At 42.6% G+C, this 27,591-nt stretch overlaps 1 protein-coding gene across 1 annotated transcript; it reads right to left on the reverse strand.

The window, feature by feature from the left end:
- Positions 1–6,323: 6,323 nt before the first annotated feature.
- Positions 6,324–6,938, reverse strand: LOC125195604 (uncharacterized mitochondrial protein AtMg00860-like). Its single transcript, XM_048093741.1, has one exon. It carries the CDS (start codon positions 6,936–6,938, stop codon positions 6,324–6,326), a length of 615 nt encoding a protein of 204 aa, XP_047949698.1.
- Positions 6,939–27,591: the final 20,653 nt, after the last annotated feature.

Below are 27,591 nucleotides of genomic sequence, written 5' to 3' on the forward strand. Positions count from 1 at the left end.
ATTTTTAGGATTTTAATTATAATTATTTTATAATTTGTAATAATATTCCGAGTATTTTTAATGCATTTTAATATTGTGGAAATGTTTTTATTTAAATTGAATAATAGAATGGTGGGACCCTTGAACTTGTCCTTAGCTAAGAGCACGAATGTGGGTGTTGTACTCTTAGCTAAGGATAAGGAGTAAAAGTGGGTCCGGACCCACTTCCATGCTCTTAGCTAAGAACACGGATGAGGATGCTCTAAGAAAAGTCAAATTTCACATCAAATTCACAGTAAACCTTAGATCGACATTCAACTTATAATCCTAACATATTTTATTTTACTAAAACATATAACATTCTTAAAACCGTGCATTTTAGAAATCTATATTAATTTAATTCACTAGAAAATAATACTCTCTCTGTAACAGCCCGACATTTTAGGGTATAATAAATACGGTGATCGCTACGTAGGCGGACTTAAAAGAGACAAGAACATAGACTAGGGTTTCATTTAAAGAGTTTTGACCAAGGTATTTAATGAACTATTAAAGCAATAAGTCAACGGGTTCATCAAGAAAATCAATGAAGGATAGAATACCACAATTAATGCTCAAAATGACAAAGGTTTGATGAATTTCAAAACGCATCATGTCTCGATATTCTAAACAATAATGAAATAGTTCAATTCAAACAAACGGGAAGAATTCATGTTTTCAGCGGAAGCAACCAAGAGAAAAATGAAGTCATGTATGAAGACACAACACCACTCAATGTTTCAAAACGATCATATTATCATTCAATTTATTTGCTCAACACCGCCAACCGCTCGTCGCTGCTCAACCTGCACATAGGGAAAACACATGCAGGGCTGAGTATTTTAAACATACTCAGTGAACTCATGCCAAAACATTTTAGTAGATATGCCATCCTTACCATAATGAACTCGAGTTTGCATTTATAAAAGAATATCATCGAATATCACGAAATAATTTCATAAACTGGCCAGTCAAACATTTCCTCCCATTTTCTCAACAATCAACAATTCCATAGTGCGACGAAAGTGTGGCCGCACTATTCGCCCACGAGACCGGCCGACTAGAAAGTACGGCTCCCGATCCCAACTGTGTACACTGGCCTGATAGGGTTTGCGGCCCTACTCAGACCCGAATTCGTTTATATAGCCCTATAGCCTAATGGAGCGGACTCACAAACTAGGCATCAAGCACACAACATAACCAAAACAATCACAGGCATGACATAACATTTTAATCCACCCTTATAACACCATAATCAATATTTTGGTAATAAAAGAGTTTAGTGAATAAAGCCCACCTCAATTCCTTAGATCACAAGTATGTTCTTCCTCTTGCTATCACACCGAGAGCGCAAATTATCACCTTTAATTTATGTGTATCACAAGTAAGTCTCAATCATCTACTCAAATTCATGCATGTTCCTAGCGTTTCCCTTTTTCCCATCGATTCGTTTTATATTACCACTCCAAAATCAAGGTATGATTATCATAATACTTTCGATTCACACCACAACAACTCCAGATCTATCATCAAAACGTGTCACACATGAGTGTTTTTCAACACACATCACACGCACACACACAACACACATGCACGCACGCCGAGGCACGCACACACACACACACACACATGATTCACACACACACATGCATCTCATATTCATCAATTGTTTCCCCTTTCACTCAATCTATATGCATGAGGGTTCAAGAACACCGATTAATCGGTTAGATGAAGAAAGATTAATATAAAAATACTTTTTCTTGATAGAACGAACGGTAGAAACAAAGTAATAGCCTTGATTCTTCAAAGATTCTTGAGTTTCAACTTCAATTCTTCTCAAAAGATGAAGAAATATTGGAGAATAGTAGAAGAAAAATTGAGAGAGAGTGGGAGAGAGGGGAGACGTGGTTTTGGGGGAGTGGGGGGCGGTTTTTCTTTGATTTAGGTTTAGGGTTTTCACTCTTATTTATAGATTTCAAGAATATAATCCCACAATTAAATAAATAAAGATTTGGAAAGATATGGGGGAGGGATTGGCGTTAATATTGGTGAGAAATAAGGGGATTTTGAATTCTTAGGCTATTTAATTAGCCTATGATTTAATTTAGATATTTCATGGAGTAGAATGAAGTATCACGGAGCAGAATAAAATAATAAATCTCCCAATAAAAGTAGGAAAGTGGCGTGATTTTTGAATCTCTCCACAAGGATTCAAATTAAAATCCTAATTAAAATAGGATATGGCAAGATCTTCTTAGATATGGTAAGATATGCTAGAATATTTATATTTATTCATGGAAGAGAATAAATAAGGGATCAAATAATATAATAAAATAATTCATTCTCCCATAAATAGGAGATTTTCGAAAATCTCCATATTATAAAGTGGGTTTCGAAAATTTCATAGAGGAAATAAGGAATAATCGGACTTTGGATTTAATTTGGATAAATATCCCAAGAGAATAATCAAATCCACGAAAAATAGAATTCCTCTCCAATAAATCATGAGGGTCGAAAATTCCTATAGTATGTGTAGGATATTTATGAAAATCCTATTTAATCTCACTCATCCCTTAAGAAATAATTCGCCACGATATATTCTACCCCGCATCAAAATATTCACATAATCGTATCACAAAATCCACCATTTTTAATTCCACCTCATTTTCACAACACATTGACCTTTCAACGGCCACGTCATATTTTCCACAATATTGACTATTCAATAGCCACGTCATATAATCAACAAGTTTGACTATTCAACTCAAACTCAACTCCATACGCAATTAGGTCACAAAGAATCATGCAATAAATCACTCATTATTTAATCCACATACTTCATAGCATTAAAAGCATTTAATAAAAAATTTTATGTCTCGAAAATTAGGGTTTGAAAAAGTGGGGTGTTACATTCTACCACTCTTAAAAGAAATTTCGTCTTGAAATTTGGTACCTTCATGGAAAGAGTTCCGGGTACAGTTCCATCATCTTATCCTCGAGCTCCCACGTGGCTTCCTCGTATTCGTGGTTTCTCCAAAGTACTTTTACACTAGCAATAGATTTGTTCCTCAAGATTTGAACTTTACGGTCCAAGATCATCTGGGGTCATTCCTCGTAACTCAAATCCGGATTCATGGCAACTTCCTCGTAGTGAATCATGAGCTTCGGGTCGAACACGTATTTCCGCAACTGCGACACATGAAAGACATTGTGCACGTTCCCAAGGCTCGGCGGTAGCGCCAATCGATAGGCTAAGGGTCCTACTTCTTCAAGAATTTCATAAGGTCCGATAAAACGCAATTTCAACTTTCCTTTAACATCAAAACGCGTTATCCCTTTTGACGGGGATACTTTGAGAAAAAACCTTATTGCCGGCTTGAAATTGTAAGTCGGTCCGTCGGACGTCAGCGTAAGAATTTTGTCTGTCCTGGGCTTCCTTCATTCTCACACGAATTCATCGAACAATTTCAATCATCTCCTCGACTGCATCAGGTCCGAGTACCCTTCGCTCGCCAACTTCATCTAGTAGAGCGATGATTTACACTTTCTTCTATATAGTGCTTCATACGGCGCCATGTTGATCGTTGCTTGGAAACTGTTGTTGTAAGAGAATTCGATTAGTGGTAGTGCGGTCTCCCAACTTTCGCCTCGGTCGAGCACCACGGCTCTTAGCATATCCTCGAGAGTTTGTATCGTCCTCTCGAATTGCCCATCGGACTGCGGGTGAAACGCCGTGCTAAAGTTCAATCGTGTTCCAAGCTCGCACTGTAGACTAATCCAAAATTTTGAAGTGAACTTCGGGTCACGATCAGCGTAATCGTCACTGGGACTCCATGCAATCGCACGATTTTCTTTATGTAAATCCGAGCCAGTCTGTCCGATCCATGGGTTATAGGAATCGGTATGAAGTGCGCACACTTGGTAAGTCAATCTACAATCACCCAAATGGCAGTGTTTCCTTTTAGGGTCTTTCGCAAGGCCGTCACGAAATCCATGGTGATGTGCTCCCATTTCCACTCGGGTATCTCTTGTGGTTGGTACATTCCATGTGGTCGTTGATGTAAGGCCTTCACCTGTTGGCAGGCTAAGCAACGCTCCACAAATGCCGCAATATCCCTCTTCATGCCATTCCACCAAAAGGACTTTTTCAAGTCTTGGTACATATTCGTGTTAGGTTTGGTATACTGAAAAGCATGTTTCGAGCAAGTTTTGCTCGAATAGAATCTTGCTTGTATACGTAAAACTCTATAATCCACTTTTAACCCGATTCAGTATTATTCGAGCAGTTTCGCACGAATAGAATCAGTATATTATTACATTGTGTTTGCTTGTGCATTTATAAGATGTTTTATAAACATTTAAATGTATAAGAAGCAAACAAAGTCTAAGTCTTTTGCTTAGTAGAGGTAACACAGTCAGTTCTATGCAATGCTTTGTAAAAGAAAAAGAAGAATTTCACAACCCAGATAGGCTTAGACTACCTATCGTGAAAGGTTGCAATGTCACCCGATTATTTCTAAGCCTTACTCGAAATAAGATGACATTGGTGTGGTATAGCACTGAATGGATCTAACAGCAAGACGTGTCTTTATGCTATCTACTGAAAGACTAGGTCTTGATAAAATACTATTTCTTAATCTACATACGTTAGCATTAAGCATACGGTATTGATTATGCACTACTTTGACTTATCAAATGGTGCGGGTTTTTCGCAACCAAATAATCCTGATATATTGGGTAGTGGTGATTAATATCTAGCGGTGCTAGGATTGCTATTATGTTGAATCATGCGCGAGGTGAGTCTCGTTTGATAATGTCCTCAAGAGGAGCTTGAACAAGGTTTTATTATTCGGAAAACTGGCCAGTTGGAGTTTTACTACTCTATGAATAATAAATAAGTGTTTCTTGCTAAGTCCACTCTTGGAATTAATAAGATGTTAATTAATTAAGTCCATAGCAGACATTAATTAATTAATGTACATTTATATCTTAAGCGCGAGAAATAAATAATAAACAAAGTGGAAACCCGGATTACTTGTAATTTCGGATTTGGATGGGGAGTGCAATATTACTTCGTGTAGTGGCTGCTCGTAATATTCCAATATAAGCTTGTATTAAATTGTAGGTTCAATTTAATTAGTAAAAAGCTAATTGGGGGAGCCCATATCCAAAACCTTCCATAGATCCCTGACTGGGCCCAATATGAACTTAACATAAATAAGAGAATAAAGGAGAGACAGAATCACTATTATTATTAGAGTAAAATTTTCGTCCCCCTCTCTAATTAGTGGAGGAGCTCGAAAATTCTCTCAGCTCTCCTCCGTGGATTTTTCAATCTTCTTTATTCGAGTCCTAGTATTTTGATAAGATCAGCCCATCCTGATATCGAATACAGTTCGGGAACCAGAGAGAAGATCCGTGGTCTAGTATTGAAGATCATCACGTGGAGAAGGCGCGAGCTATCGTCGATTCTTTGGAGAATCAAATCGGTAACCCTAAACCGTAGAATTCATGTTTTAGGATTTTCTTTTTCTAAGCATGAATTATTTGCGTTCTAGCATGCAATTATCTGTTTAACATGTGAATTGATTAATCACATAATTGGTCAAATATATCCGTATCTGATTTATTTGTTTTGTACAAGTCTTCCCCTGTGCAAGGGGCACCAAACCCCAGCAATTCGTGCTTCCAGAGTGAGCAGTGTATGGAGTCTCATGAGCTTCACTCATGATCTCGTTCTTGAGTTCCTCGTCGTTTGGCACACACAGTCTTCTTTCGAAGATGAGGGCATTGTCGGACTCCTCACTAAAACTTCCTGATTTTCCAGTTCTCACTTCCATTCGAATCTCTTAGAGTTTCGCATCCATCCGTTGTGCTGCAACGATTCTCGTTTTCAGATCTGGTTCAACCACTAAGGTGGTAATTCGTCCTTCCACTGTTTTAGGTGCCCTTACCACTTCCAATCGCAATCTACTAAACTCTCGTATCAAACTTTTCTCTTTTGTCAGAAAAGTAGCTAGAAGTGAATGGTACCTCCGGCTCAAAGCATCTGCCACTACATTTGCTTTGCTGGGGTGGTGATTGATGCCACAATCGTAGTCCTTCACTAGTTCGAGCCATCTTCGTTGTCTCATGTTCAAGTCCTTCTGCTCGAAGAAATATTTCAAGCTCTTATGGTCCGTAAAGATTTCGCATCTAACTCCGTAGAGATGATGCCTCCAAATCTTTAGGGCATGTACTACTGCTGCTAACTCCAAATCATGGGTTGGGTAATTCAATTCGTGTGGTCTCAATTGTCGTGACGCTTAGGCGATCACTTTGTTGTTTTGCATCAACACGCATCCTAGTCCAACCTTCGAAGCGTCGGTGTAGACTACGTAGTTTACTCCAGGCTCTGGCACAGCTAACACTGGTGCGGTGGTCAATTTCTCCTTTAAGAGTTGAAAGCTTGCTTTATACTCCGGGGTCCAATTTACCTTGACTCCCTTCTTGAGTTGTTGGGTCATTGGTCTCGCTATCTTGGAGAACCCTTCTACGAACCTTCGGTAGTATCCTGCCAAACCTAGGAAACTCTGAATCTCGTTTGGTGTCGATGGTGACTTCCATTGTTGCACGGCTTCAACTTTGGCGGGGTCCACTCTGATTCCTTCTGCCGATACAATGTGTCCAAGAAATTTAACTTCTTTCAGCCAAAATTCACACTTGCTGAATTTGGTGTATAGCTTCTCGGTCCTCAAAGTCTCCAAAGCAATTCGTAGATTCTCCTCGTGCTCCTTCTCGTTCCTCGAGATTCCACGGTACATGGTGGGTTCCTTTCCCAGAGCTTGTAGGGACATTTGTCTCTCCTTACAACGAATCGTCGTGAAGTTCGCGGTCAACCAATCCATTCCTAGGATTACATCGATATCTCCCATCGCCATTACTTGCAGGTCGTGAGCGACTAATTTAAGATCTCGTAATAGAATTTCTACGTTCGAGCATGCTCGAGAGATTTCTATCGTCCCACCCACTGGTGAAGACACCATCATCTTATCGATAAACAATTATCACATTAATAGTCATGCATTGATCATCAGCTATCCGTACACATATTTCCTTTCTCAAGAGATTATTGTTTAAGTTTGTTCTTCTAGCAGCTTGTGACAGGCAGTTCGTTGTTGCAGATGATCTAACGTCTCGTTTATTGGTTATGTCGACACTTTTAGTTGGTGTAAAAATTTTCGCGCGTGATTGGCCATAGGAACTTATTCCTCGTGTGTATCCGAAAGCACAACTCTAACATTTCCTTGAGTCTAGTATCAATAATTAGAAAATAGATCAAACAGTCTTACTTGGATAGAAACTGATTTCAACTCGAAAAAACACCACAAAATGTCTTTCATCGGAAGGCTCCAAACCTAATCAAGGAAACAAGAACAACATTTCTAGCTCGACACTTTCAAATCCCATCATTGACAATTGGTTCGAAATAAAGCAAGGACTAAGTCCCATGGAATTTAACCCATCCATTTTGAGGATTAAATGGTTTACATGTATCAAATAAAATCCATAGAGCTTGAGAATTTTGTGACGAGAGCTCGAAGAACATGAGATAGGTCATGAAAACAGGATGAAACTGCAATAAACCTCAAACTCCATAGCAGACTGCCCGATCAAAATTTGAAAAAAATTTCGGACAGCAATGAATGATATTGTTCAAACATGTCGAGGCCTAAAATAATCAGTCGTGGTAGGATTTAGAAACATAAACATAATGTCATGAAGTAGCACTAAAATGGTTCAACGACATCATGTTATGGAATCACATCAATGGATTCGCGGTTTGTTAAAGGCAACTCAAAGTGAATGGAACTTTTTAGAAATTTAATACGATCAAATCGTTAAGGAAGAAGAGAACATGATAGCCTTAACTTGGTGTTGAAGAAAGAAAAAATCATTGAGTATGAAACAATATATGTAGTGAAACCAAGCTAAAAAAAAAAATTCACTTCTGCCAGAAAGAGCTTGCCACAAACATGGTTACAAAAATAAAGGGGTGAACCAAAGTTCCAAGAAGAATATTCCATCCTTTGAAGAAAATATGTCTGGAGATGTAATCATACCGAAGGTCATAACTGCAAACAACTTTAGGATTAAAGTTCAATGACGGAAGCTCATAAAATCAAATATCGTCCTTATGAATGACGAATTAAAGAAAATACTCAATCAAGATGTCCAAAGTTACAAGGGCAGGCACCAATTTTCAAGCAAAGTGAGTCATGACTCGATATAGGAAAAGAAATAATGGACATCACTTGCAAATTGTGAGTCAACCAAGGTGTTTAAATAGACAAAGGGCTCATGGTTATTCAAAACGTCCCGACAAGAACTTAGGATCCAAGTAAGTACTGTTGATTTAAAAATCGGTCATTCTAGCTACGAAGGTCGCACTCCAGCGTACATTTTTCGCGAGCCTGAACATGGTAACATCATTTTATGAAACCACGGATTCCAAATTGAGATTCATCTTGTCATCGAAATTAATAACTATTTTTGATGGTCGCATCTTCAAAGTTTTCTGGCCGTGTCACACGGTCATTTTCGAAATACATTCCATTATCACGTGGTCTTAATGTGTCACAAACGTCGTCGTATGTGGGTCGCATCGCTACTTTCGCATGATATGCAAGACTAGTCAACGCCATTGTAAGGATACACCAAAGTTCGAAATATATATATTTTTGGTTCCATCACTCAGGAAAGTGATATTGCAGTTGTCATCTTGCAACTGAGTTCTAGCACGTTCAGTCTGGCCTACTTCTTAGGCACTCTATAATTTCAAGCATAGCTTGAAGTCTCATACTTCAACATATATTTGATCATTACTTAAATGCTATTCAAGCTTCATAGGGCTTCTACGTTCGCAACAAAGTTCACAAATTTTATACGATACCTTGTACTTCATTGGTCATAGATTATCACCACATGAAATTTCATTCATTCATAGCACAATCAAGCATGTTTATCCCCATAAGTCTTATGACGTTCCATAGCATAACATCCATCGTACATTAATATATGTAAAGATTAACACTTAGTCAATGCATCATCCACAAAATCGGATTTCCAGCTTCATGCAGTTCATGTCCATCTATTTCACAATCATATAATTGCAACTACACATGTGTCATACTTCGCCTTCACATTTTCAAAATCATATAATTTCAACCAAATATGCATTAAAATTTTCGCCTTCCAAGTAATCAACATGTACGTCCTTCAAGTTAAATTTGCAGTTTGAACATGTAATAACAAATCTCTACATCAAGCAACACGTGTTCACAATCATACTTCAATATGTGATACATCATGCCTCATTATTAAACAAAAGCAATTACACATTTGCATAGTGTCTCCCGTTTCATAACTTCACCACATTTTCCAAAAGCCATAGTATTTACTTCATATTTCCCATAGGAGTTGCTTCGTAGCAGCCAAGTAATCACAATCATATAGGATTTCATTCATCCAAGCACATAAAGTCTAACACATCTTTGCCGATTTTCTTTAACGAGTAAAATACAAGTTCATTTGCACAACATCATTCATCATTCTTGGCATAGTCGCATTTAGCAATTTCATATCCATGCATATTCATCATTTAACACTTCGAGCAACAATTTCAAAGACGTCATATTAACTTCGATTCCCATTGACATATTTTCATTTTCACCAGAGTATAATATTCCCATCGCAATTTCCAACATTTCACAAACTCAGATCAATATTCATCGAGATATTTGTTACCTCATTTATCGTGGTTGAGCGGAGACGAGTCGTGGTGTTAAGCCTTCGATGATTATCACTTAATCAATTTACACATTTTTAGACTTCAATTCAAAAAGACTCTTGGGTCCAGAGCGGAAAGAACTGAGGCTCTAATACCAACTGTAACAACCCGACATTTTAGGGTATAATAAATACGGCGATCGCTACGTAGGCGGACTTAAAAGAGACAAGAACATAGGCTAGGGTTTCATTTAAAGGGTTTTGACCAAGGTATTTAATGAACTATTAAAGCAATAAGTCAACGACTTCATCAATAAAATCAATGAAGGATAGAATACCACAATTAATGCTCAAAATGACAAAGGTTTTGATGAATTTCAAAACGCATCATGTCTCGATATTCTAAAAAATAATGAAACAGTTCAATTCAAATAAATGGTAAGAATTCATGTTTTCAGCGGAACCAAGAGAAAAGTGAAGTCTTGTATGAAGACACAACCCCACTCAATGTTTCAAAACGATCATATTATCATTCAATTTATTTGCTCAACACCGCCAACCGCTCGTCGCTGCTCAACCTGCACATAGGGAAAACACATGCAGGGCTGAGTATTTTAAACATACTCAGTGAACTCATGCCAAAACATTTTAGTAGATATGCCATCCTTACCATAGTGAACCCGAGTTTGAATTTATAAAAGAATATCATCGAGTATCACAAAATAATTTCATAGACTGGCCAGTCAAACATTTCCTCCCATTTTCTCAACAATCAACAATTCCATAGTGCGACGACAGTGTGGCCACACAATTCGCCCACGAGACCGGCCGACTAGCAAGGATGGCTGAAAACCCATTGATAGACTGTGTGCACAATAAGGAATATCAAGCTTCCTTAGTCCAACGAGTCCACTAGATTACAGGGTCTAGGAACTCACGGAACGCTGAAAGATCTCGGTCGTCGGACACACAGAATATCTCTTCAAAACCCTCAACCACATATACTAGAATTAGTACAGGGAAGTAGGGATCGATCCCACGAGGACAGATGCGAAAATATGCGTTAAAAGAGATTTGGGTGGTGTGGCTGCCACGCAACTTTGGGTTGAGGAACTTATATTATACTTGGTGATTGACATTTGCTACTCTAACAACTAGATCTAGGCAGAACTATTTCCTAATTTTACCTAGACCTGGGAAAACATCTGAAGGTAAGGACCATTATCTGAAAAAGTAAAGTACGGTTGAAAGGCTGCAAAATAACTAACTAAAGTACTAACTAACAACAACATCATCTTCTCCAACATTTGGCATGAAACAACCAGCAAAAACAGAGCGAGAACGTAAATCGAAATGAAACAGTTGGAATTAAAAGCAACAAAAACGAAAAAATAGTTAAAACCAAGACAGATCTACGGCTACTAGACGAAGTAAAGTAAAAAGAAAGCAGAAATTCAGATCCATGCACAACTCCGTTCTTCTGTTCAGATCCACACCTCGGATGCTAAATCCACTCCGGATCCAAGCATCCGAAACAAACTCCGTTCATATTATCTCCATAACTACATATTCGCCGATTCACCACAGATCAACAACAACATCCACAGATCAACAACAAATTTCCCAGATCAAGTACACAAACATCTAAAAACAGAGAATAACCATCAACCTTCGAAATGAAACTCCTCAGAACAAAAATCAACGTAAATCAACATAAATCAACACCATCATAACATAAAATAAACTTCATAGATAAACGATAAGTAACAACGAGCAATCGACTTCGGAAACGATGAAGTTCGACAGAAATCAAAACGCAAAAACTGAAAAGTAAACGATTGTATCTTCGCCCTCCTTGAGGACGGTGTTGCAACAGAATTTCCCGAAGATGAACCACTAAACTACCCCAGAATCCCCATTTTCCCAAGTGTGTGAGTGTGTGTGTGAGCTGAGAGCTAAATCATGTATATATCGTGTGTTGCATGCTCCTCTTTATATAGGCGTGGAAGTGGGTCCAGCAGGGGCTCTCTTGTGTGAATAGTCTTCTTTGCCCTCAGCTTTGGACTCCCTTCGTCTAGCCATTTTCTTCTTGATTCTGCTCACTTTCCGCCTCTTTCCTTCGCTGGTCCACTGCCTTCAGTTCTTCCTGGACCTGGCGAATTCCTTCACACACCTGGCTTAAAAATTTTGTTAGACCCAGTAATTGGTGACTTTTCATCACATAACCGATGCATGAATTTAGCCTTATCAAACTGCTCACACTTAAACCATACTTGTCCTCAAGTATAAAGACAATAAAAAGGAATAAGGAGAATTTCAATGCATGGTTATCCTCTAACCGACTCTCTAGACTCTAACTTAACACAGACTCCTAGACCTAGACACAACTGACGCACAAATAACAAACACTTAAAGAAAACACATAAACACATATGCATGAACTAGCTTCAACTTTTAGGCAACCGTCCTCACAAGATTAAGGTCAATCCAACAAGCTGCATTTCTTCAAATTAGCCCCTTCCCTTCTTCTACTTAATCAATCTGTCAGTTCGTCAAGATAGCCCTTTACTTTCCCAGTTGTTGGGTTCACTCGATCACTCATTCCTCAAAGGGATGTTAGGACCGAATATCTCATAAGTTATTGCCATACCACTGAAGCGTCGGGTTATGAGAGTTTTCTCCTTTCTACACTTCGTTCCCCCTATTTTTCCTGGGTCAGGTTACTATTGCTTCCTGCCCTTAGACATATTTCCCCTGGACTTCGTCCAGCTTATACCTCCTCTTTTTTTTTCTTTTTTTTTTCTCTGGACTTTGTCCAGCTTATTCCTCCATTTTCTTCTTTCTTTTTTTTTCTGGACTTCGTCCAGCTTATAACTCCTTTACCTGGACTTCGTCCAGCTTATACCTTCATAACCCAATTCCCCTATTTTTTCTCCTTCATGACTCTTCTCCCTAAGCATTCAGTGGCGGCCCCATTTACATGTGTTAGCTCAAAATTGTTTTAGGCTTATAACTCGCTCTTATAGTGGGGCTTCACAACTAAGTCAGCTAAGGCATCTTCTATCGTTCTTACTTCGTCCAGATTGACCTCGGCTTATTAAAGGAAAAGGCTTCTAAGTTGAAATACATCCTATCTTCAATTACTCTCACTAAGGAGATCATGCCGTATTATATTCACCAGCTCATGCGACACAAATAAAACATAGACTTAACGACTCTTAACATGCTAAACAAATACACACATTGACTCCCCTCCCCCTCCCATTTCACTCAAGCTTGTCCCCAAGCCATCGTCGTGAAGCGGGGAAACAGGGCAGTCAAGACACATGAAACAAATAATAACCAAATAAAACATCTCACACTTAGATCGAGCATCGGGCTAAGTGGGAGAAGACACAATAACACAGAAAATACAAACTTCTCACACTTAGACCGAGCATCGGGCTAAGTGGGAGAAGACAACATTAAAAGAGAACACAAACTTCTCACACTTAGACCAAGCATTGGGTTAAGTGGGAGAAGGCAAACACATATAGCAATTATCAACAAAAACACAGACAATAACTAATACAGAAAATAAAATTTACTTGGTCATGGGGGCAATTCACTTCTAGGTCTGGCTCCCTCGAGAGCCAGACTGGGGTGGGATTCCGGGTCGGGTCATCTTCACTTTCTTCTTCGCCGGCAGCTCCGGCTCCTCTTCTTCCTTCTCTTGCTGATCGGATACTGGTGTCTTTAACGTCATGGACTTTGATTTGGGTGGTATTAACACTGGCTTGGACGTGGATGGGGTGACCACTTGCTTGAGCGGGTGTGGGGGTCGCTGGATGGAGGAACTGCCCTGGCCGGGCTGCTTGACCTCACTGCTGGATCCAGGAAGCACCTTCTGCTGGGTCAGGGGGAGTGTCTTTTCCAACCATTTTATCATTTTCATCATCTGCTCCACGGCCTCTGTCATCCGCTCATTCTTCTTGGAGGACTTCACCGCCAAGTCTGCAATGTTCCCCCGCAGTGTCTTCACCTCTTCTCGGTTCCCGCTTAATTCTTTCCGCATCCCACCGAGTTCTTTCACCATCTCCTTCCTCATCACTTGCATTTCTTTCCTCAACTCTTGCACTTCTTTCCTCAACTCCTCGACCTCCTCACTGGGCACAGCCTCCACAGCCTCCGACTCCATCTTCACCTTATCTCCTACCTCGTAGAAGAAGGTTTCCTTGCCGTGTGCCTGGAGCAACCCTTTGTTGAAGAAATATTCAATGCTGAAGGTCTCTGGGGGCTCACACATCACGACCAGAGGAGCGGTTTTGGCTATTTTCATGTTAATGTTCAGCTGGAGGTAAGCGCCGAGGAGATGGCATGTGTACATATGTCGAGATGGCATGCTTGCCATTTGATGGCATGCTTGCGCTAGCAAGTAGCCGAGATGCACCTTCACACCTTTCGCCATACACCAGGTGAAGTAGAGGTCAGTAGTCGTCAGAGCTGAGTTCGCCGTTCCGATCAGATTGTAGCTAATAAATGTCTGGGCGAATCGGAGGATGCAGTCTTCAATGTGGGAGGCTTTGGAGTAGCTGGATTTGAACGTCCCCGCATTAGAGTGGGTGACCAGCTCCCATGCTGCCTGCACTTTAAAACCTGGTGTGTTCTTTGGTACGCCGACCATCCGCTCATTCTAGATGCCTTCGTCATCGTCAGCCCTGGAAAACAACCCCATCCTCAAGGACCACTCCCTGATGCTCATTTCATGTTTTTCATTGAAAAGCCTGAATGTGATGGAGTCCGCGTCGAGGTCAGAAGTGTTCTTGAGTCGGAACGTTGAGAAAAACTCCCGAGTAAGTCCACCGGCACCTTTGCCTGGCTGTGCTTCAATAACCACTCGAATCCGATCGCGTAGATACACGCGCGGAACTCCTCATCGCATGCAACCATCTTAAGCTCCTTGGGGTTGTACTGCTTGCCTGATTTCGCCATCTTCCCCGCGCTACATTTCTGATTGTATGTGGCCGCCCTTTTCTGATCATCGAAGCGTCTCATTGACTCCAGCAACTCCCTAGTTACACAAACCTCCGGGCGCTCATAGTTAAACTCTTCATCAGATTCTCTGGGTTCAGAATTGGACCTGGGAGTAGGCTCGGCTCGTTCCTCGGTGGAGGGAACTTCGGTCAGTGGGGAAAGTGGCTCCTCAACCTCCTTGACGGAGGGAGTTTTCCTTGACCACTTTGACTGCGTCGCAGCTGCCTTACCTTTCCTCGCCCTTTCCTTGGCCAGGCGACGATCCTCTGCCTCTTCAGCTTCTGTCCCTCGGGCAGGGAACTCCTCTTTCTCAGAATAGACCAAGTCATCTACTTCGTCTAGTAGACTCCTCCTGGCCCTTCGCCTCTCTACTCTCTCGTCCACCCGGGGTTTGTCTTCTTCCTGGTCATCCATAAGATCCAAAATCAGATGAGGCCCTTCCTCGACGGGCTCTAGTACTCCAGTAGTATCGGGGTTCGTCTCCTCCAAATGCTCTTTCGGGGTTTCCTCCGTATCATCCACCATTGGGGTCCCCCCCTCAATATAAACAAGGGTTTCCCCCCTGACATCACTCGGGGTTGCCCCCTCCTCCATTGGTTCAGGGGTCGTTCCTCTAAAATCCTTCGGGGTTTCATCCCCGGTCTTCATAGGGGTTTCCCCCTCAGCCATCATCTCTAGAATAGGGGTTTCCCCCTCAGCAAATTCCTCTCGAATAGGGGTTTCCCCCTTTTTCTCACCCTCAGAGTTAGGGTTTTCACTACCTTGTCTCTCGGATTCCACCGTCTTATCACCATCACTCCGCCCACCATCTGCCGCCAGTTCACTCGTCGCCTCCCTCTTGTCCGCTTCCAGTAGACTTGTGCTTGGAGCGGTTTCTGCCTGTTGAAAACCAGAGTCCGGTACGCTGGTTGAAGCTTGAGGCCTCTAATCGTGGGGAACTGCGGGGTGGGCCGTCGAATCCACAGGGATCGTCGGCGGTGGTGTGGTAGCCGCAGATGTCATCAGGCTGGCTGAGAATAGGGCGTAAACCTCTTTCGTCTTCTCGACACTTCCCAATTTCTACGTCAATTCCTCCAGAAGAACCGCGTTGTACGCCTCCGGCTGTGAACTTCTTGTGGCCTGAGTTGGATCCATCATTGTAAATCTGAAATCAAAAGAAAACTTTGTAGAAATCGGGTTAGGGTTTGTATTTCTTGAGAGAGAAACAAAGTAGAGAGAAGGGAGAGAAAATGTGGTTCGTCGTTTGGGATTATTGGAGAGAGAAACTGCCGGTTAGCCTTTTTGGTGAAAAGATGGTGCGGTTGCAGGCGTGATGTAAGCAACCGTACACCTCCCATAAATATCGGCCAATTTGAAATTCAAATTATCTCCATCCCTCCTAAAATTCCTTCTCTAGCTAATTTTCCTGACCACGACTTTACACTAAAAAAAGAAATTGAAGACGCCAAACTCCTAGGTTGAGGATGAAATACAAGACAAACGTTTTTCCTAAGGAGTCGGGTGCTTCGAAAATATTTTTGGAAGATTTAGATTTTCTCTTTTTTTTTGGATTTTTACTTGAATTTTTAAAACGCAATTAAACTATTTACACATTCCTTTTGAGTATTCCCGAGATTCCCTGGTTCAGTGTATATATTAAAATGTAACCTTATTTACCTGACCCAGGAATTCATCGAGAATACTTCCTTGTCTAACTAGGTGATAATAGTGGCACTTCCTCCACTACACACAACTCAGAATTATCCCTATAGACTTTCACTCTATGACCATTAACAAGGAAAGGGACAGAGTTAGAGGCACTTCCCTGGATCTCTACAACTCCATTCGCGCGGAGGCCGACAATGGTATATGGACCGATCCACTTAGACTTCAACTTTCCTAGCATCAGCTTGACCCGGGATTGGTAAAGGAGCATCTTCTGTCCCACATGGAGTTCCTTGACCCGGAGATTCTTGTCATGCCATAACTTTGTCCTTTCCTTATACCACATAGCAGACTCATAAGACTCCAGCCTCAGTTCCTCCAGTTCTTGTAACTGTAACTTCCTTTCTTCTTCACAAGCCGAAGGCTTCATACTCATCTCTTTGACTGCCCAGTACGCCTTGTGCTCTATTCCCACGGGCAGGTGGCACATTTTGCCAAACACCAACCTGTAAGGCGACATTCCGATAGGAGTCTTAAAAGCAGTTCTGTAGGCCCATAATGCATCCCCGAGCCTCTTACTCCTGTCTTTCCTCGATGGATTGACTATCTTCTCGAGTATTGCCTTAATCTCTCGATTAGAAATTTCTGCTTGGCCGTTAGACTGAGGGTGGTAGGTGGTAGATACCCTATGGTGTACACCATATTTCTTCATCAGAGCCTCGATGGTGCGATTACAAAAAAGTGTTCCCTGGTCCGAGACGATGGCTCGAGGAACTCCGTATCTGTTGAAGATATTGGTCTTCAGAAACTTTGCTACCTCATTCGATTCAAATGTCGTGGTGGCCTTGGCCTCTATCCATTTAGACACATAGTCCACTGCGACCAAATTATAAATGTTCCCCCACACGTCCATTTAGATGATGGAAACGGTCCCATGAAGTCCATCCCCCACACGTCGAAGATTTCGCAGACAATCACCGGGACCTGGGGCATCTCGTCCCTCCTTGAAATTCCCCCTGTCTGTTGGCACCTCTCGTAACACTGACAAAACTCGAAGGCATCTTTATTGAGCGTCGGCCAATAGAACCCACTATCCAATACTTTCCTCGCTGTCTTCCTTGGTCCAAAGTGACCTCCACATGCCAAAGTGTGGCAATTATTCAGCACATCTCTTTGTTCCCATTCGGGAATGCAGCGTCTGATCACTTGATCCGAGCACATTTTCCATAAGTAAGGGTCATCCCAAAAGTAATATTTAGCTTCACTTTTAATTTTCATCCTCTGGGCCCGGGAAACTTCTTCTGAACTTGACACCTCTCCCATGACCAAGTAGTTTGCCAAATCAGCGAACCATGGTTCTGCGTTAAGTGTTCGCTTCCCCTTGTCGGATTCCCCTAGACCGGTTAATGCCAAAACTGCCTCCCAACTGATCTGTCTAGGGAATTTCCCCAGGGAAAGCATCGGATATGGCCTCTTCCGTTTCCCCTTGAATAATTCTCGGCTACTCTATTCTCTGTTCCTCTTTTATCTCTCACTTCCCAATCAAACTCTTGCAAAAGCAACACCCAACGGATTAACCTTGGCTTAGACTCCTTCTTCGCCAGTAAGTACCTTATCGCTACGTGATCTGTGAAAACTATAACCCTCGACCCAAGCAGATAGGGTCGGAATTTCTCGAATGAGTACACGACAACAACATTTCCTTCTCCGTGGTATCATAGTTCTTCTGAGCTTGATTTAGAGTCTTGGATGCATAGAAGATCACATAACTTTTCCCATCTATCTTTTGACCTAAGACAGCTCCCACAACAAAATCACTAGCGTCGCACATTATTTCAAAAGGGTAATTCCAGTCTGGCGCCCTGATTATTGGTGCTGACACGAGTTTGTCCTTAAGCATTGGAAAATCCTACTTGCATCCCTAATCAAAGACGAAATCCATATCGTTGTGCAACAAATGAGTGAGTGGTTGTGCGATTTTCGCGAAATCCCTGATAAACCTCCTATAAAATCCCGCGTGACCCAGGAAGTCTCTAACTTCTTTTTGGTTCGTGGGGTAAGGTAATTTTGATATCACATCCACCTTTGCCTTGTCCACCTGTATCCCTCTTTCAGAAACCACGTGACCTAGGACAATACCTTCAGTCACCATGAAGTGGCATTTTTCGAAATTCAAAACTAGGTGCTTCTCCTGGCATCTTTTCAACACTAGGTCAAGGCTGGCCAAACAAGTGTCGAATGAATTCCCGTATACAGTAAAATCATCCATGAATATCTCAATGCATACCTCAAGCAAATGCGAAAAAATACTCATCATACACCGATCGAACGTTCCTGGTGCGTTACACAATCCAAACGGCATTCTTCTGTTTGCATACGTACCGAAAGGGCACATGAACGTGGTCTTCCCTTGATCCTCTAGGTTAACGTAGATCTGGAAATAGCCACTGTATCCATCAAGGAAACAAAAATATTGCTTGCCAGCCAACCTTTCTAACATCTGGTCAATGAAAGGTAGGGGGAAGTGATCCTTCTTCGTGGCCTAATTCAGCTTCCTGTAGTCGATGCACATCCTCCACCCAGTCACCAGCCTAGTGGGCACCAACTCGTTCTTTTCATTCTTGACAACCTGTATTCCAGACTTTTTGGGCACCATATGGACAGGACTGACCCACTCACTATCCGGGATGGAGTAGATGATCCCTAGAGAGAGCAATTTCAACACCTCCTTCAGAACTTCCTCCCGCATGTTCGGATTCAGCTTCCGTTGTGCGTCTCGGTGAGCCTTCACACCTTCCTCTAACCGGATGTGATGCATGCAGAGATCAGGGCTGATTCCTACTAAATCGGAGAGGGTCCATCCTATTACTTTCTTGTTCCGCTTGATTACTTCCAATAATTCCTTCTCATGCTCCTTGGTCAAGTTGCTGTTGACTATCACTGGGAATGTCTCATTCTCTTCCAAGTAGGCATACTTGAGACCTGGTGGGAGTGTCTTGAGTTCCTTCTAGGTGTCGTTCGTCTCCTGGGGCAAGGGATTTATTTCTGCAATGTCAGGTAATGTCTCCTTCCCAGGCCCAAGAGAATTTTCCTGAGTGGCCACATGGGCTGACTCGGGATTTTTGCAAAATTCCAAGATAGCTTTTGCTAGTTCCTCATCTGTCAATTCCATTGTGTTCATTGCTGCACACCACCCTAAAACTTCTCGGTCGATTAAATGGCTCAACTCTGAGTTGTCAATTTGTTCCTGCATCAATTCAGTCTCAAGATATTCTTGGACCAAGGGGTTAATAACATCTATAGCATACAGATTTTCAACATCTAATGGCCTGTTCATTCCCTCATCTATGCTAAATGTATATTTTTCCCCATTATAATCTAGGCAAATTGTTCCATCAAAGACATCGATAATGGTCTTAGCGGTCCGTAAGAATGGTCTCTCTAGAAGCACGCCACTGGACTCAGCAGACTCATTATCATTCATTTTGATAACATAAAAATCAGCAGGATATAGAAAATCATGCACCTTAACTATGACATTTTCTAACACACCTACGGGACAGATGCAAGTTCTATCTGCTAACTGGATTACCACCTTGGTAGCGACCATTCTAACTCCTGTCAGTTTCTTGTAGATTGAAAGTGGTATAACATTTATAGACGCCCCTAGATCACATATGGCATGCTCGACTCTGATGTCCCCTAGAGAAATGGGTAATGTGAACATACCTGGGTCTGTGCATTTCGAAGGCATCCTTCTCTTTTGTATCACAGCATATACATTTTCTCCGATCACAATCTTTCCGTCCGGCTTGGTCTTCCCTGCTATGAATTCCTTGATGAACTTGCTAAAGGCCGGCATCTTCAGGGCTTGCAAGAAGGGCAGGTTGATTTCCAGCTTGCTAAAAATTTCCATGAGGTCCTCTGTATCATCCTTCTATTTCTTGGCTTCCCCTCGGTATGGAAACGACTTCGCTCGCTTCACCGCATTTGTGGAACTCCCAGCTGGGGTTTCGCCAATTTCCCTGCTCACTTTCTTACTTTCTAACCCAGGCTCTGGATCTAGGAAAAATGGATCAGCTGCTCGAGGTAAAGATCCCTCTAAATCTCCCTTCTGGAGGTCGTCCTGAATATGAACTTCTCTGGGTCCAGAGCTGTCCTCGGGGAACACTTGACTCTCATTCCCGCTACTTGTCTGTGCGGGTGTGTCTTCATCGATCTCCAACGCCGGTCCTTCATAGCCCCGCCCGGATCTCTCAAAGTGATCTGACATTGCTCGGTCCGGTGGCTTGACTGTGGCGGGAAGTTTTCCTTCATTCCCCCGCATCTCATTCAAAGAGACCGCAATCTGGGACAGCTGCTTTGCCATCATGTCCATGGCTGCTTTGTGTTCCAACTGGTTATTCTGCATGAACTACTGCAAATTCACTAGAGCGTGGACCATGTCATCCAGACTCCTTTGTGGTTTGAAGTTGGGTTGACTCGGATTCGGTCCTTGACTTGGGTTCTGCCGATAGTTTCCTTGATTCCCTGGGTGATTATTGTACTGGCTGCTAGATCCTTGATTCCCCAAATGGTTAGGTTGGGAATTCTAGTAATTTCCTGGGTTATTCCTCTGATGTGGTGGCACATAGTAGCTCCCTGGATTGTTCTGATTTCTGCTTCCCTAATTAGTATGATCCTGATTCCTGAATCCCAACTGCAACTGCCCCTCCTGATTCCTCCCTGACCAGTTGGACTGCCTCTCTGGAGGGTGTGCATAATTTGTGATCTGCAGTGGAGACGGTTGACTTTGATCATTGTCAGTCCATCTAAAATTAGGGTGAGTCCTCCATGGGTCCTCCTTTTGCCTTCCTTGATTCCAACTTCCATCCGGATTCCAGCTTCCCATCGAATTCGCCTTCTCCAACTTATCAATCCTGGCCTCCACTTTCGTATCGTCTTGCTTTGTTACTGCATTGGCTGATCCCCTCCTCATAATGCTCTGCGGGTTATCATAGTCCTTCTTCGCCTCGATCAATCGCCCCAAAGTGTCTCTGGCTTCACTTGCTTTATTCTTGGTAAAATTTCCCCCGCTCGAGGAATTCATCAAATCTTTTGATTCAGGGTTTGCGCCTTCATAAAACAGATAGTAAGTCTCTGCCTCGATCATCCTGTGGTTCGGACAAGCATCCAACAGTCCCTTGAACCGGGACCAGTAAGAGCTCAGAGACTCATCATACTCTTGCTTGCACTCCTGGATTTCCTTCTTCAGAGCGTTCGTCTTGTTTGAAGGGGAAAAATAATCCAGAAATTCTAACTTGAAATCCCTCCATGTTCGGATCGAGTCCGGAGGTAACCTTAACAGCCATGTGTTGGCTTCCCCATTCAAAGCAAATGGGATTGCTCTCAAGAGATAATCCTCTTCAGTCGTATCGTTTGGCCTTTTCTGAATGCCGCACAGTTTACCGAATTCGTTCAAGAACTCATACGGGCATTCGTTCCTTCTCCCAGAGAACGTTGGTAAGACCCTAGCACGTTGGTCTTAATGTCAATGGATCTCTGCCTCTGGTTGGTAACAATGGCTTGGGCTGGCTCTCCGTCTAGATGCGCAGTTAGTGAGCTAATCTCGGGATCTGGATCTGTCACGTGTGCCATAACTACGTCTTCCTCTCCCTCGGTCTCGGAATGCTCTGTTTCTGTAGACGACTTCGGGTCCTCTTCTCCCGATGAGTCCCACTCCTTCTCACTTTCTGATTCCAATGGGAATGGATCAACTGTTCTGAACCCTGATCTCGTGGTGACAGTGGACATAGACTCCTTGACCTGCCACATGTATCGGGCGTTTCCTGACCCAGATGAACTAGCCCAACTTCTAGAATGGGAGCCCGCGTTCATAAACTGCTAAGAAAAAAACAAATAACAGAAATTAAACTATATACACCAAATCCTCAAACACGCAAACAATTTACGACATCCATCCCCGACAACGGCGCCATTTGAAAAGCCATTGATAGACTGCGTGCACAATAAGGAATATCAAGCTTCCTGAGTCCAGCGAGTCCACTAGACAACTGGGTCTAGGAACTCACGGAACGCTGAAAGATCTCGGTCGTCGGACACACAGAATATCTCTTCAAAACCCTCAACCACGTATACTAGAATTAGCACAGGGAAGTAGGGATCGATCCCACGAGGACAGATGCGAAAATATGCGTTAAAAGGGATTTGGGTGGTATGGCTGCTGCCACGCAACTTTGGGTTGAGGAACTTTGATAAGGCTAATTTCATGCATCGGTATGTGCAAAAAAATGTTATAATTTGCTGGGTCTAACACGTTTCCTAAGCCAGGTGTGTGAAGAAAAACGCTAGATCAAGGAAGTAAAGAAGGAGATGGTCTAGCGAGAGAAAGGAATGAAAAATGAGCAGAATTTACAAGGAAAAGTGGCGTGACAGAGGAGTCTACAGCTGAGGGCAACAAAGTCATTATCTGTGGTGTGGAGTTTGGTGACAGATCTGTGGTTGATTGAGTATTCGGAGCTTAAATTTGTAAAATCTGCAGTGATGGAGAATTTCTTCTGTTTGGAGTTCGTGTCGGACACTTGGATCCGGAGTGGATTTAGCATCTGAGTTGGTTTTGGCGTGTGAAAGAAACAGTAGTTGATAGACTTGTTTAATTTCTCTTGGTTTCTATTTCACTTCGTCTAGGTATGCAGATCTGTTTAGTTCTTCGTTATTTATGCATAGATTTGATTTCAAGTTAGTAGCTCTGTTTTGATTTTCTTATGTGTTTTCTTAAGAAGTTTTATGCGAGTTTGGTTGTAGAAGACGATGTCACTGTCAGTTAGTACGAGAGTTAGTTATTCTGCCACTTTCCAGTCGTACTCTGCTTTTTCTTAGATGTGGTCCCACCGTAGAATTATCTCCTAGGTCTAGCTGTTAGGTTAAGTTTCTTTCTAATGTTCCCAAGTCAAGTTAATTTTAATTTTCCTCAACCCAAGAAAATGCGTGGCAGCAGCCAACACCAAAAATACTTCCAAATCCTTGATCATGAGTCTTACGCATCCTTCTCTGTGGGATCGATCCCTACTTCCCTATACTAGGTTTAGTAAAAGTGGTTGAGGGTTTTTGAAGCGGGAAAGTACTTGTGTGTCCGACGACCGGGATTCCGCACGACCTACGAGTTCCTAGACCAAGTGATCTAGTGGACTTGCTGGATCTGGGGAACCTGCCTTATTTGAATATCGCAACACTGCACACACACTACACTTGTACTGTCTCATTACAAAGTAGCTTCAAGTGGCGCCGTTGCCGGGGAACGATGGCGTTTGCTGTTATTAAGGATTTGGTGTAAATATTTTAATTTTTGTTATTTTCTTTCTCCCTGACAGTTTATGAAAGCGGGCTTCCAATCTGGAAGTTGGGCAAGTTCATCTGGATCAGGGAGTGGCCAGTACGAGTGGCGAATCAAGGAATCTACATCTACCATCACTACTAGATCAGGATTGAGAACGGAAGATCCATTCCCGTTCGAGTCAGAAAGTGAAAAGGAGTGGAATTCATCGACAGAGGAGAATCCAGGGACATCAACCGAACCAGAGCATTCCGAGACCGAGGAGGAGAAGGACCCAGATATGGCTCATCTACTAGACCCCGATCCGGAAATAGGGTCGCTCACCGCACATCTTGACGGTGAACCCGCTCATGCTATAGTCTCGAACCCACGACGGAGGTCGATCGACATCAAGACGAATGTGCTTGGAGTTCTACCTACTTTCTCTGGGCGTAGGAATGAATGCCCTTATGAATTTCTGAACGAGTTCAGTAAACTATGCAGCATTCAGAAGCGACCCAACGAGGCAACAGAAGAGGACTACCGTCTTCGAGCAATTCCGTTTGCTCTCAAAGGGGAGGCGAACACTTGGCTGCTGAGGCTTCCACCGGACTCGATCAACACGTGGAAGGATTTTAAACTGGAATTTTTGGATTACTTTTTTCCATCTAACAAGACGAATGCCTTGAAGAAGGAGATTCAGGAGTGCAAACAAGAATACGATGAGTCTCTAAGTTCTTATTGGTCCCGCTTCAAGGGGCTGCTGGATGCTTGTCCAAACCACAGGATGATAGAAGCGGAGACTTACTATTTGTTCTATGAAGGTGCAAACCCTGAATCAAAGGACTTGATGAACTCCTCTAGCGGGGGAAATTTTACTAAGAACAAAGCAAGTGAAGCCAGGGAAACGCTGGGGAGATTGATTGAGGCAAAGAAGGCCTATGATAACCCGCGAAGCATATTGAGGAGAGGATCAGCTAATGCAGTGATGGATCAAGAAGACAAGAAGGTGGAAGATAGGATCGATAAACTGGAAAAGGCCTTGCTAAGTGCGATCGAGAAATGCAATCCGCATGCTCCAGTGGATAATGAGAAATCCCTTGGTCAAGAGGAAAGGCAACTGCAACCATACTACAGTCAACCCTACGAAGGAGAGTGCCACGCTCAAGCAAATTCGATGGGAAGTTGGAATCCCGATGGAAGTTGGAATCAAGGGAGACAGAGGGACGCTCCATGGAGGACTCACCCCAACTTCAGATGGACTGACCATGATCAAAGCCAGCCACCTCCCTTGCAGCTCACGAATTTTGCACACCCTCCGGAGAGGCAGTCCAATTGGTCAGGGAAGGGACAAGAAGGACAATTGCAGCTGGGATACAGGAATCAGGAACAAGCTAATTGGGGGAACAAAAATCAAAACAACCCAGGAAACTCCTATGTGCCACCTCACCAAAGGAATAACCAAGGCAATTTTCAGAATTCCCAACAGAACCATCAAGGGAATCAAGGGTCTGGTGGCCAGTACCACAATCAAGGGTCGAGTAACCAATACAACAATCATCAAGGAAATTTTCGACAGAACCAAGGTCAAGGACAAAATTTTGGTCAATTCAACTTCAGACCACAACGGAGTTTGGATGACATGGTCCATGATTTGGTAAATTCACAGCAGTTCATGCAAGGTAACCTACATTCCAACAATGATATGGTGCACAAGTTACAAGATGCTCAGTCAGAGCAAAAAGCCGCCATGGACATGATGGCAAAACAACTTTCCCAAATCGCAGTTTCTTTGAACGAGATGCGAGGGAATGAAGGCAAACTTCCTGCCACCGTCAAACCGCCAGACCGAGCAAATATTAGTCAAATCACTTTGAGATCTGGGCGGGGTTACGAAGGGCCGACGTTGGGAACTGATGAGGAAGCGCCTATGCAAGATAAAGAAGGGAAACAGAGTCAGAAACAGCAAGAGGGAGGCGCTGAACCAAGGGAGATCATTGTTCAGAGAGACCTCCAGAAGGAAGATTTAGGGGGATCTCTACCTCGACCAAGGGACCCGTTCTTCCTAGATCCCGAACCTGAGGAAGTAAGCAGGGAAGGAAACAAAGCAGTTGATGAAACCCAGGCTGGTACTTCCACAAATGCAGTAAAGCGAGCAAAACCATTTCCGTATCGAGGGGAGGCGAAGAAGAAAAAGGATGACACAGAGGATCTCATGGAGATTTTCAGCAAGTTGGAAATCAACTTGCCATTCTTGCAAGCCTTGAAAATGCCCACTTTCAGTAAGTTCATCAAGGAGTTTATTGCAGGGAAAACCAAGCTAGATGGGAAGATTGTGATTGGAGAAACTGTGTCTGCGGTGATACAGAAAAGAAGGATGCCCTCAAAATGCACCGACCCAGGTATGTTTACATTACCCATTTCTTTAGGGGATATCAAGGTTGAGCATGCCATGTGTGATCTAGGGGCGTCAATAAATGTCTTGCCACTTTCAATCTATAAAAGGTTAACTGGGGTAAGAATGGTTGATACCAAGGTAGTAATCCAGCTAGCAGATAGAACTTGCATTTGCCCTGAAGGAGTGTTGGAAAATATTATAGTCAAGGTGCATGAGTTTCTATATCCTGCTGATTTTTACGTGATCAAGATGAATGATAATGAGTCTGCTGAGTCTAGTGGGGTACTTTTGGGGAGGCCATTTTTGCGTACGGCTAAGACCATTATCGATGTGTTTGATGGAACAATTTGCTTGGACTATAATGGGGAAAAATATACCTTTAGCATAGATGAGGGGATGAAAAGACCTTTAGATGTTGAGAATCTCTATGCTATTGATGTTATTAACCCTTTAGTCCAAGAATATCTTGAGACAGAATTGATACAGGAACAGATTGATAACTCGGAGTTGAGCCATTCGATTGACAAAGAAGTTGTGGGATGGTGTGCAGCAGTGAACACAGAAGAATTGACAGATGAAGAGCTCACAGAGGCCATTATGGAATTCTGCAGGAACCCGGAATCAGCTAGGTCCAAGGGATCGGCTTATGTGGCCAGCTTGGAAAAATCTCCTGGGTCAGGGAAAGAGACTTCACCGGAAAATTCAGAAAAAAATCCCTTGCCCCAGGAGACGAATGGAACGAAAAAAGAGCTGAAAACACTCCCACCAGGCCTTAAGTACGCTTACTTGGAGAAGGACGAGACATTTCCAGTAATAGTCAACAGCAACTTGACCAAGGAACAGGAGAAGGAGTTGTTAGAGGTCATCAAAAGGAACAAGAAGGCAATAGGATGGACTCTCTCAGATTTGGTGGGAATAAGTCCAGATCTTTGCATGCACCACATCCGTCTGGAAGAAAGTGCAAAGGCTCATCGAGATGCACAACGGAAGCTGAACCCAAACATGCGAGAGGAAGTCTTGAAGGAGGTATTGAAGTTGCTTGCTCTAGGAATCATTTACTCCATTCCTGACAGTGAGTGGGTCAGTCCTGTCCATATGGTGCCAAAGAAGTCTGGGATACAAGTCATCAAAAATGAGAAGAATGAATTGGTACCCACCAGATTAGTGACAGGGTGGAGGATGTGCATCGACTACAGGAAGTTGAATGAAGCCACAAAGAAGGATCATTTTCCTTTGCCTTTCATTGATCAGATGCTGGAAAGATTGGCAGGCAAACAGTATTTTTGTTTCCTTGACGGATACAGCGGATATTTCCAAATCTACGTTAATCCGGAGGATCAAGAGAAGACCACTTTCACGTGCCCTTTTGGTACATATGCATACCGAAGAATGCCGTTTGGATTGTGTAATGCACCGGGGACTTTTCAACGATGTATGA

This window comes from Salvia hispanica, chromosome 1 (genome assembly GCF_023119035.1).
Source record: "Salvia hispanica cultivar TCC Black 2014 chromosome 1, UniMelb_Shisp_WGS_1.0, whole genome shotgun sequence".
Lineage (NCBI taxonomy): Eukaryota > Viridiplantae > Streptophyta > Magnoliopsida > Lamiales > Lamiaceae > Salvia > Salvia hispanica.

Coding starts and splice junctions, on each gene's coding strand:
- LOC125195604 (XM_048093741.1), bottom strand. CDS start 6,938: ATGGCGATGGGAGATATCGATGTAATCCTAGGAATGGATTGGTTGACC.